General features: G+C 39.3%; 1 protein-coding gene across 1 annotated transcript in view; it reads left to right on the plus strand.

Moving 5' to 3' along the window:
* Window positions 1-12,800, plus strand: part of LOC120532052 (protein unc-13 homolog B-like) — an 812,076-nt gene that overhangs the window by 326,702 nt on the left and 472,574 nt on the right. Inside the window, exon 9 of the mRNA XM_039757963.1 lies at window positions 1,799-2,056. Within this exon, the coding sequence (XP_039613897.1) occupies window positions 1,799-2,056 (258 nt within the window). The remainder of the gene's footprint in view (window positions 1-1,798; window positions 2,057-12,800) is intronic.

Genomic DNA, 12,800 nt, shown 5'->3' on the forward strand with positions numbered 1-12,800 from the left:
GTTACTTACACAGAAAGCTATCTGAAATTTTACTACAGATTTGGCATGTTAGTTTGAATTTCACATCCTAAAAGGATATCAGCATTTCATCAGTAACAACTTTGCATCAGTGGGTATGTCTGCCTTTATTTTTAACACAGGATGCACATATGCAGAAATTGTACCAAATGTCTGAACTAGAACCACAATTGTCAGTTTATGAAGTGCACAGCCAGCAGCAGCTCTATTTGGAATAAGAAGCAAATACTAGCTGGCACATTGTGGTTGGCGTGATCCACAAGTGAATGCAGCTTACTTGCAGTGTTTTCATAGACATGACAGACCTGACAAAGTATATAAATACAAGAATAGTCAGTTTACTTTGTATGTATATGCATCTGCCATCAAGCCATGTATGTGATTCAGTATGCATAATTGTGTCTGTTTTTCAGTAAATGTGCCTGCATTTCAATATAGCTGTTCTTGGAACAGAATTTTTTTCATCTGAAAGGCACCCCATTTATAGTCAAGTGCTATTTTCAAAAAGAAAGGCAATAATTGTTTCTGTCATTTACATTCGTCATTGTTGTCTGTTGTGTTTGTGAAAACTCATTGAGTGATTCGCTGTCCACTTATGTGCTTTTCACTTACATATTGATTGCTGCATCTACAGTTTTATTTCTCATATTTTCTTTTCCCCAAGTCAGCATCATGCTGGTTGATTACATTGTTTTCTACAGTGTGTAAAATAATGCAATGCCATTTCATTTGAGTATATAGTCATTGTTTTTTTTTCGCTAACTGAAAAAACTGGAGCACCACCAGTTTTGAGAAGTAATTTTCAGCAGTTTTGATAAAAAACAACAGGACAGTATTTGTCAAGGTAAAAAGGATGTACAAATGCAGTCAAGTGAGAAGGAGAGAGAGAGAGAAAGAGACAGTGATTAACACCAAGTTACCAATGTTCAATACTGTTGCTGTGGTGAAAATAATGGGTCTTTTATAAAAGGAAAAAAAAAAGAAACATAAATAGTAAAATGTCACTAATCACATTTTATTGTTGGAATTTCAAAGTTGCAGCAATATGGGTATTTAAATTGCAGCAATTTAGGAATTTGGGCAGCACTGTAGCGCAGTGGTAGCACTGTTGCCTCGCAGTAAGGAGACCTGGGTTTGTTTCCCGGGTCCTCCCTGCATGGAGTTTGCATGTTCTTCCCGTGTCTGTGTGGGTTTCCTCCCACAGTCCAAATACACGCCGGTTAGGTGCATTGGCTATCCTAAATAGTCCCTAGTGTGTGGGTCTCTGTGTGTGTGCCCTGCCCGGGATTTGTTCGTGGCTGGGATTGGCTCCAGTAGAGCCCAGTGACAGTGTTTTAGGATATATCAGGTTGGATAATGACTGACTGACAATTTAGGAAGTCAAGAAATGACAAGTGCCGGACATGCTCACTGTTGAAATAAATAAAGATCTAAAAACAATGCAAATTGGTATTGGCCTTGGTGCTTCTGGTGTTAAATACAGTGCATATGGTATTTATTATTCAACGTATCTTGTTTCCCTCATTTTTTTTAAACTCAGACTGCATAGTTGTATCTTTCTAATTTTACACAATATTATCTTTCTTTCTTGAGTGTCGTGTTTACCATATTTTGTTTGTCTTAGTAAATCTTGCTGAAAATTATTTCCCAGCAAAGTCATCTGTTATCTTTCAGATACTGAGTTTGACTAGAATACTCCAAATTTCTTACTTAACATCAAGTTTGATTGTTTGACAGTTTCTGTGTTTTTGTCAATGCTTACATGTTTTTTTCTTTATAGCCCGGCAGGAAGCAGTCGGTATGGCTCCTCTGGAAACCTTAGTCAAAGCAGTTCTCAGCTGAGTGAACCAGACCAAGGCAATGTCCTGAATATGGAAACTGATCAGGATTATAACTCTACTCACTTCCACCAAACCTCTGGTCAAGTCTGGATAGTTACGAGAAGGAAGAGCTCTTGTGAACAACTCAACATTAGTACTCTACATGAAAGCAGTACTGAAGACTCATCGGATAGGAAGCTAGAGGAGCAGAAAAACAGGTGTGTTCATGAAGTTGTTTTAAGTTTTTGTAATAATTTACCAGCAGTCCAATGTAAGTGTTTCCCTACACCATATAAAACACATTTAAATACTGTACTTATTTTGACCTATTCAAACAGATTTTGACAAATTCTTTTACTTACCATTCAGTCTGTCAATGAAAGTTGAATCCATGTAGACAGAGTAAGAAAGTTCAAAAGACAAGAAGAGAGAAAATAATAACAAACCAAATAGTAATAAAAGTACTTTACAAAATATACAAATTACACTTGTTATATATAGAAATTGCACTGGTTGACTTAAGGTCTATATTGCACATTGGGAGAATGATATGGAGCAGTTTTATTCTGCGTTCAGGGCCATGATTGCTTTTAGATAAAAGCTGTTTTTAAGGTGGTTTGTCCTGGTTTTCATTGCTCTGTATCTCTTGCCTGATGGCAAAAGCTGGAAGAGGCGATGACCGGGATGTGATGAATCCTGGGAAATGTCTATTGCTTTTTTGCGGCATCGGGAGGTGTAGATTTGTTCCAGAGTGGGGAGGGTACAACCAATTGTTCTCTCCGCTGTCCTGATGAACCTGGGGAGCACTTTCCTTTCTGAGGAAGTGCAGCTGACGTACCACACACAAAGACCGTACGTGAGCACACTCTCGATGGAACAGTGATAAAAGGCAAGGAGCAGATTTTGTGGAGATTGTTCTTTCTGAGGATTCTCAGAAAATACAGCCTCTGCGATGCCTTCTTCAGCAGCTCCTTGGTGTTGGCGCTTCAGGTCAGGTCATCCTCCAGCTCAATGCCCAGAAACCTGAACACCGGAACCCTGTCCACACAGGCCCCGCCAGTGATGAGTGGCTGGAAGTCAGTTGTGTTTTTTCTAAAGTCAATAACAAGCTCCTTCATTTTTGTGGTGTTGAGGAGCAGGTTATTGACTCTGCACCACTCTTACAGCCGCTCCACCTCGTCCCTGTATGCCAGCTCACCCTCCTTGCCCGAGATGAGTCCGACCTCTGTCGTGTCATCCGCGAACTTTATGATCTTGTTGCTATGGTGAGTGGGGACACAGTCATATGTGTAGGGGGTGCAGAGGAGCGGGCTAAGCACACAACCCTGCGGCATCCCGGTGTTGAGGCTGAGAGCAGTGGAGGTGTGAGGACCCAGCCTGACCCTCTGGGAGCGACCAGACAGGAAGTCCAGTATCCAACTGCAACTGAGAGATGGAAGTCCCAGATCTACCAGTTAGGACACCAGTCGTTGTGAGAGGATAGTGTTAAACGCCGAGCTGAAATCCACAAAGAGCAGTCTGGCATAACTCCCCTGCTGCTCCAGGTGGGTCAGGGCAGCATGAAGGGCTGTGGCCACAGCGCCCTTCGTGGATCTCTTTGCTTTGTAAGCCAATTGAAATGGGTCCAGGTCTACTGGCAGGAAGACGATGATATGACTCCGCACCAGTTTCTCAAAGCACTTCATGATGACAGATGTGAGTGCCACTGGGCGGAAATCATTCAGACTGTTTGTGATGGATTTTTTCGGAAGCAGAACAATGATTGAGGACTTGAGGCAGGAGGGGACAGGGACTGGTCAAAAATCCTAGTGAAGATTCCGGCCAGTTGGTCCACAAAGTCTTTCTGCACCCGTCCAGCCACACCATCGGATCCTGCAGCCTTCCTCGGGTTCACCTTCCTCATCACCCACCTCACCTCACAATCTTCCACCATGAGTATGTTGCTGTTGTCAACAGACGGCTGTGATGGAGCTGCTGTTGTTGTCACCTCAAAGCAGGCAAAGAAGATGTTCAGCTCTTCTGCCAGAGAAGTGTCTCCCTCAGCGGCCAAGGAGTTGCTGGATTTGTAGCTGGTGATGTGCTGGACACCCTGCCACACCTGCATGGTGTTGTTGCTTCTCAGATGGTCCTCTATCCTCCATCTGCATGCTTCCTTGGCCTCTCGGATGCCTCTCTTCAAGTTCGCTCTGGCTACGCTGTAAAGAGCCCCATCCCCTGACCTGAAAGCAGTATTCCTGGCTTTCAGCAGACTCTGGACATCCCTCGTCATCCAGAGTTTCCTGTTAGGATAAATCCTTATGCGTCTGTCCCTGGTGATGTTGTCCGTGCAGGACCTGATGTAATCCATGACTGCCGCAGTGTGGTTCTCCAAGTCTTGGTGATCGAAAACCTCCCAATCGGGTCTCTGGAAGCAGTCCTACAACTGTTGGGAGGCCTCCTCAGGCCATATGGAAACAGTTGTCCTGGAGCTTGTTTCCTGAGGGGGGTATATGCAGGGATCAGAAGCAAGGACGTGTGATCAGACCGGCCAAGGTGTGCAAGGCCTATAGGCCTGTCTGATGTTTGTGTACAGCTTGTCCAGTGTTTTTACTCTCCTGGTTGCACACTTTATGTGTTGAAGGAATTTGGGGAGAATTACATTCAGATCTGCATGATTAACCCAGTAGCTTGTTCAGGCTCTGAAAAGCTACATGGAATTACTGCTCAGGCTCATCAACTTGCTAGGCAATGGATTGAGTTGGGTAACAGCAATGCATATCACAGATTTAAAAGAAAAAAAAAAAGTCTTGATCCTCAAAGCTGAAGTTTGATTTTGAGATATAACATTCTCAAAATCACATAATCCAGTTATTTATACTTGGGTGCCAGAGCCTATTTTGGCACCATCAGATGCTAGGTAGTTACTAGCCGAGGGTGTTGGTTTGTGGTGCAGTCTACTCATAGACACACCCAAAGGGCTTAATTTACAATCAGAAATTAAACCTTGCATACACATCTTTAGGGAAGTTGAAGAAAACCCCCAGAGGCATTTTTACACTCCATATGACTAGCTGAAATTTTATCCCAGGATGCCAGGTATGTGAGTTGACAGCTCTACCCACTAAACCATGTTTTTCTGTATATTCTTGTTAAGCTCACTTCACCTTTTTAGCCCATTGTGCCAGCCATTTCAATTTTTCCTAATATAATGGGTAGCCCAGTTATCATGTTAGTAACATATAGTAATAAAGACATTTATAAAATATTAATTATGTGCATATGGACTATACTGATAATTTTAAATTTAGTCAGTCAGAATTTTTCTGAGCAATTCTTACCAATGCGCCACGGAAGCTGTTGCATCATCCTTGAACCTTTTGTGAAAGTGTTTAATTGATCTTTGGACTTAAGGCTTCATACATTATATAGTTTATGTCTACATTTTGTCCTTTATTACTAAAATATGAAAACTCCCAGATGATGAAGGCTGGAACTGTTAGAATTTTGTGCCTGTTTTGCGGCGGTGGGGGGGATGAAATAGTAGGCTGCTTGCTTCTTATCTTGATCGGCACATTTACAAGACAAAAGACACTGATGGAGAGGTGCGAAGGGATTTAAGGTGGGATGGATTTACAAGTTTTTTTTGTAGGCTTTGGTAATTCTACTGTTACGGCACACTGATAATGTAATCTGTTTAAATTTCAGAACATTAAAGATAGCAATGGAAAATTCAAATAAAATCAAAAATATTGCTCTTTTGTCAGCCAATAAAACACTATATTTATAATTTATTGGCCCCCAAGCTGAAATTTAGACACTACAGAAGTTCAATGAATTTATAACAATAAACCTTGTCTCCCTTCTGTATGCCACCTGTACCCCAACACAAAATTCTTAAATAGAAAAATTATGCAACAGGCTTGACTCAGTAAACATTTACAGTGAAGCATTATACAATAAATTTGTTTTGTCTTGAGAATGGAGCCTCAGCAGCACCTTCTGACATACTTTCACTTCAGTGGCTAAAAGTAACCATATTTAGTGAGTCATAAAAGTACAGTACATCCTAATACATAAGGACCCTACAAACCTGCAAGAAACAAATAAGCTATTTAGCTTACTTGAATCAAACAATAGTAATGACAATGTGAATTGGTCAGCAGACATTTACACGGATTGTGAAACTGATGTATATGGCACTCTACGACCAAACAGCCGGTGAATTCATTCCCATGAAGCTTCACAATGATGTAAGCAGTTCAGATCAATATGCATTGACTGATCAAGGAGGGAGGGGTATGAGGTTTCAGTGAGAAATTGCAAGAAGTGGTGTGATGAAACACGATGTAATACATTGAATTGAAGAGTGGACCCCCATGAAAGTTCGGATGGCTGGTGAAATTTCCCTGTGAAATTTTGATTGGGTGCAGCATGGTACTTCACCGGTACACTAAGAAGTTGAAACTGGATGAGCACTACTTAGAAGACTAACATAGTGACAATGTGCAGCAGACAACCACTGGATATTGTAAATGGACCCATGACATTTGAATTGTAAATTTGCATGCTGCAATGCTCGAAAGTTATACTAAGCAGTACATACAAATGAAGCATAGCATCGAGTCCTTAGGAAAAATGCATCATTCTCAATAAAGTCCAAATTGTGTTTTCATATACAATATATCATGCAATTTTTCTACAACTTCCACAACCATGTCTTTACTTTTTTTAATGAAGACATTTCTCTAGTACATTCAAGTCTTATTGCACATCAGCCAAACAAAGATGATCACAAATTAGCAGTCACATATGCAATATATTTCCTTACTTTTACACACAGATGTTAGATGTGGGACAAATGACCAATTTATAGACAACTGTGCATAGCTGGAAAGGTCTTAAACTCAGCTATCCAGTGGTAATGAGTATTTTACCATATGTGGTTTGACATAGGTGGGATCTTTGAGATGCATTGTTCACCTCAACTTATACATTTGCAAATCACACATTTTACTAATGAAAAATAGCAAACAACATGGAAACTTATGATTTATTTGAAAGAAGACACCCTTTGGTATGCAAAAATACCATTATTGCTTTTGGTTGACTTTTCGGTTTATTGCAATACACACAAACAACTTTGAAATATTGTGGTGTCTACCTTGTGCATAAGTGACTACTACATTTGACTATATACACAAAGACTGGTTCAGGCAACTCTTCCATGGAAAGGCCAGAGTTCAGCAAGCTGTATTACACTAATTCCTGTCAGTGTTTATGCTTCTAACTGATAATAAGTAATTTGCTTCACTGAGGTCTGCTCTACTAGCTTAGACTTCTCAAGCTATTAATTTGTTACTGAATAATTATGGAGCTTCTGATGTCTGACATTACTTTAATGCTACATATAAGTAGAGTTTTTCCACACATACAGTATATCACTCTTATTTTGGAACAGTTTACTTTTTTTCCTAGATAATAAAATGCTTTCATCAGTATGTGCCTGTAATTACAATTGAATTGTAATTATGGACCATGCTCCCCTTATTCTAGAATTCTGTTTTCTGATGTACCATCTGTTAGTAGACTGGTGTTGACAAATTTATACTGTTCACCTCTACTCAAATATCTTTATTTTTGGACAGTATCTCTACCCACCAGTATTCCAGTCTACTTTGTGGGAGACCTTGAAAGCCTATATTCATGGCCTGATTATATCTTACAAGTCTCACCTGAAAAGAAGCATGGGAATAGACTTTAAGTTACAGTGGTTTTATTAGATCTAGACCAACGGTATACATCATCATCATCACTAGAGCTTTATATTAAGGGCTAACCCTACAGATAGATGTTGAGCAAATATCAACTAATGAGAATGAACAGTTATTACTAAAAACTCGTCAGTGTTTCCTTGAACATGACAACAAGACTAGCCTGATGCTTGCTCATCAATTATGGCAATTTGCAGCTTCTGACATGATTAATCAGATTCACACCTTCTCTGGCGGTGTATCAAGAGGCAAATGATCAGTTCAAGTCATTTTATGCATCTGTATACAAATCCTGAATCATCCACTCATCCATTACAAATACATTTTTTTTAAGACATTCAGTTTCCATCCATTAAACCTGAGCTTATAGTCCCACTGGCAGAACCACTATCTATTTAGATTATTCAGGCCATTAAATCTAAGCAGGCTAGTAAATTTCCAGGGCCTGATTTTTTTCTGTTGGAATTTTATAAATTTATCTCTTCATAACTTACTCCCCTTTTTTTATCAGTCTCCTCAAAATCTTAGTTATCTTTAAGTCTTTACCTCATAGGTTCTGCCAGATCAGCATTTCACTTTTGTTTCAGAAATGTTAAAGACCCTTTGGACTGTGGTTCCTAATATCCAGAATCACTTGTCAATACTGATTGTTAAAATACTAGCTAAAGTTCTATCTTGTCCTATTGAACCAACCCAGACATCCATAATTAACTGAGGCCAGATTAGTTTTACGAAAAACAGACATTACTGTTTCAGGTTGTGTTGCTTACTGAACATTATTTATATTCATTCTGTGACAAAAAATCTGGGGCCCCATGTATAAACAGTGCGTACGCACCAAAATGTTGCGTATGAACGTTTCCGTGTTCAAATCGTGATGTATAAAAACAAAACTTGGCGTAAAGCCATGCACATTTCCACGGTACCTCATACCCTGGCGTACACAAGTTCTCTGCTCTGTTTTGCAGACTGGCGGCACCGAGCGTCAAAGCAGTGCTACTGTTCCTGTGTGGTTATCCTTTCTTTTTCAGATCCACACTGACACGGCTTTATAAATACAGTGAAATTAACTGCATATTGTTTATTAGTTTAATGCATCTGATCGTAATTAACTAGTAACAATATAATTGTCCACAGAATGGTCAAACTATTCTAAATACAATAGCTGCTTTAGCGTTGTTACTGTCACTGCACCTTCTTCTTCTTTCAGCTGCTCCTGTTAGGGGTTGCCACAGCAGATCATCTTTTTTAATATTACTCTCACTGCACCACTCAAAAGTATTTATATCACTGTATCTGAGTGTGAATCACAGTTGTACAGCAGCTGATTTGAAAGAGAATTATCGGTATGCAGCATCAAGGACACGTTGCCTCAGCCATGCTGTTTATTGAACTGCTTTCATACGGCAAATGTTTCAAAGCCTTTCCTGTATGGACCTTGCAGTTCAGAAACAGTTTCATCCCAAGAACTATAAACACACTCAATCAAGTGCTCCTTTTAGAACTGTTTGTACTTATAAGTAGAATTACCTCACTGTAAACTTGCACTAAAGTTATAATATTGCACAACCTGAGCCACTTTATAAAGCGCGTATTTACATATGATGATGATATTTTTAAGATGAAATGCAGCAAAATACGTTTATTATATTATACAGATAAAACTTTAACATCCTTTTAATAATCTATATTGGAGCCAATCCCAGCCAACACAGGGCGCAAGGCAGGAAACAAACTCCGGGCAGGGCGCCAGCCCACCGCAGTAATCTATCTATATGTTAATAATTAAACATATGAGGACACGGTGCCGCCGCGCTAGCTAGGAGCTTGCGCTCCGTTCACAGATTGTATTCTTGCTTGTGCTGACGTGACACTGGAAGGATAGATGGATAGAATAATTAAACACGTACTATGAAGATATTTCAATGTTCCTTAAAAGTTTTGAAGAATTGGTGTTCTAAGCGTACAGATGGCTGAACGTCTGTTACAGAGCTGATTGTGTGGTGATTGGGTATTTGGAGAAAGAAAAGTAAGGACAGGAATTGGGAATTAGTACGTTTGAAAGAGACAGCACTGCTACAATAAAGTATTTCATCGAAGGTCGCGCATGCCGCAGCAAGCCTCTTGCGTGAGACATGAGCAATCACTGCGCCACCCTGTTCCCATGTTTAATAACATGCTTTAACTCCTATCATCATGAAAATGATATCACGTGTACATGTCAGTATTTTAATTATTCAGAGAGCTGAAATATTACAAATGTAATGGATTCTGTGTCCTGTCGGAGGAAGAGAAAGCCCGGAAGTATGTAGTGATTCACACACATAGAGCACATAGAAGATCAAATACAAAACAAAGCATTTAATGTGCTACTTTAGTTATGATGGGATTTGAGAAACTAGTAAATTAAACGATTTTAAGATGAAGTTTATGATGTTCTGCTTTAATGACAAAATAAACTGTAATTAAAGTTGAATTTTCGAGATTAAAGTTGACATTTCGTGCTTTTTTCCCCACTGTGTGCCTTTTTTTTTTTGTTTGTTTGTTTTCATATGACACTCAGACGATGGGCTACGTCTCGCCTTTTCACAGCAACTTTGATATCTGACAACTTTCTTTTTATTTCGGGCACTGAGCGACTTTGTGATCTTGAGCTTTTGAGTTTCTCCAATACTCTGCCACTCGGATCAACTTCCTTTTGTTGATTATACCACTGTTCAAACCAATAAATAGTAAGTTTTTCCTTGCCTCCAAATTCTTGTATTTTCCCTCGTGCTTTTCCCATTGTCTTTTCACAGAAGGCTGCGCTTAAGGGCTATTTATATTGATTTGCACATTCAAAGAGGTGTAATTCTTGGAGAAGGGATTTATGTAGCGGAAGAACATGGAAGTTTGCGTATGCACAGATTTATGCATCTGGATTTTTACGTGTGTATGCACACTCCCTCTTTTGTGCTTACGCCATGTTGTAGTGTGAGTGCTATGCACGGTGTTATACATAAGGCCCCTGATGTCCCCAGAGAGGTCCTTTCATCGGAGCAATGTTTCAGCCGTGGCATGGCCAAATGGAGATGCAGCTAGATGGATGAGGTCTCCAGGACTCTAAAAATATCGAAACCTAATTATGTCATATCATCTACAGTTAAACCGTAATTCTAAAATTTTTATTATGCTGTCTTAAGGAATTGTTCTGTTGTGTATATTGTATTGTATTGACCCCCTACTTTTGACACCTACTGCACGCCCAACCTACCTGGAAAGGGGTCTCTCTTTGAACTGCCTTTCCCGAGGTTTCTTCCATTTTTCCCTACAAGGTTTTTATTGGGAGTTTTTCCTTGTCTTCTCAGAGAGTCAAGGCTGGGGGGCTGTCAAAAGGCAGGGCCTGTTAAAGCCCATTGCGGCACTTCCTGTGTGATTTTGGGCTATACAAAAATAAACTGTATTGTATTGTATTGTATTGATGTTTTTGTTCCCTTTGATGCAAAAAAGTCCACTTTCTCCTTGGGTCTTTGTTTTTGCTATCGAGCCTCTTGTCATTTCACTGCGAAATAATCAGGATATTCATGGAGTTATTATAGCCGTACGAAAGCAGATTTCACTTTATACTGATGACATTCTTCTATTTATATCTGACCCTGCATCCTCATTACCACATACTCTTTCAACACTAAGGCACTCTTTCAACACTAAGGCAGTTTGATGAGGATTGCAGTTATAAACAGAATTTTAAGAAAAGTAAATTATTCCTCTTTAACTATGCTGCTTAAGATTTTCCACTGGAAGTGTTTTTATTCATAGTTGCTTCTGAGTTCTCATAGCAGTGACACCTTTATAGGTTGAATTTTGCTTTGTTACTCTCACAGAATCTTAAATGCTGGTCAGCCCTTCCCCTATCCCTTCTGACCTGGATTAACTCTTTTAAAATAGATATACTTCCAATTTTTTTTTTCATTTCTTCTTAGTTTTTATGTCTAAAATGTTTTCATCTTACTTGATCACTTATTTCATCATTTATCTGAAATAGGATGATTCCACCTATACAGTACGTAAACCTTTTCTATATAGACCTAAACAGCTGGAGGCCTATAAATACCAAACTTCCAATATTACTACTGGGCAGTCAACATTCATAGTATAACATACTGGTTTAAGCTATATTTGGATCCCAGAGTTCCTGAATGAGTTCTTATAGAGGAAGCCTCATGCCATTCTACTATTTCCTCTTTGCTGTGGTCTTTTTTCCCCTTCTTACATACACTTATTCTGCTAATTCTGTTGTCTATCAGTCTTTTGAGATTTGGTGTCAGTTTAATGGACAATTTGGATTTCTGTCTATATTAGTGTTTTCACCTTTCGAAGCAGATGATCTTTTCTGTCCTTCTGTTGAAGATGTATCATATAGGGTATGGCACAATAAAGGAATCAAGTACATTAAGGATTTGTATATAGACAATTTGTTTGCATGAGTTGAGCATGTGGCACAAGAATAAAACCTGCAAATATGTGGTTTTGTTCAGAATAAATCCCTTTCCCTCTTTACCTGAGCCTATTCCCACTGACACAGAATAGAACAATCAAGATTTTATTGGTCATATCTCTGAAATATACAATTACATTTCAGCTCTTCACCCTTTGTTGTTATTAAGCACCTGTGAGGGTCTGACTTTAAGTATATAATTTTTGTATTAGGAGAGCAGCACCTTTCTCCACCAGGTTCACTCATGCTGTGTCTGTGCCAGCCATTATGTGATGTAGTTTAAGATTGTTCCCTGACATAGATCTAATGGGTGATTGGTATAAGCAAGCCCCTGGAACATTAGCACATTTATTTTGGAACTGCCCAAGACTGGACAAACTCTGGCTTTTTATTTTTAGCCCACTGCCTGATATTTTGAGAACAAATATTCAACCAAATCCTTTCTTAGGTCTTTTTAGTGTTGTTTCAGAACCTATCCCAATAAACAAAGGGCTGGGTGATATGTTATCTTTTGTAGTCCTTCTTTCTAGACATTTTACTTAAGATGCTGCAAATAAGCAGCTCTGCCCTCGCATATACATTTAACTAGCATGAGAAAATGTGATTCTTTACTGTTGGTAACACTGAAAAGTTTTTAACTGTTATCTCCCCCTCTTAACTTCTAGGTGTCCTTCTTTGTCCTCTTCATATTTTTTCTGTCATTATAGATAGGGTGATGCTCAGGTTCTCTTTCTG

The sequence above is a fragment of the Polypterus senegalus genome, chromosome 7, assembly GCF_016835505.1.
Source record: "Polypterus senegalus isolate Bchr_013 chromosome 7, ASM1683550v1, whole genome shotgun sequence".
Classification (NCBI taxonomy): Eukaryota; Metazoa; Chordata; class Cladistia; order Polypteriformes; family Polypteridae; genus Polypterus; species Polypterus senegalus.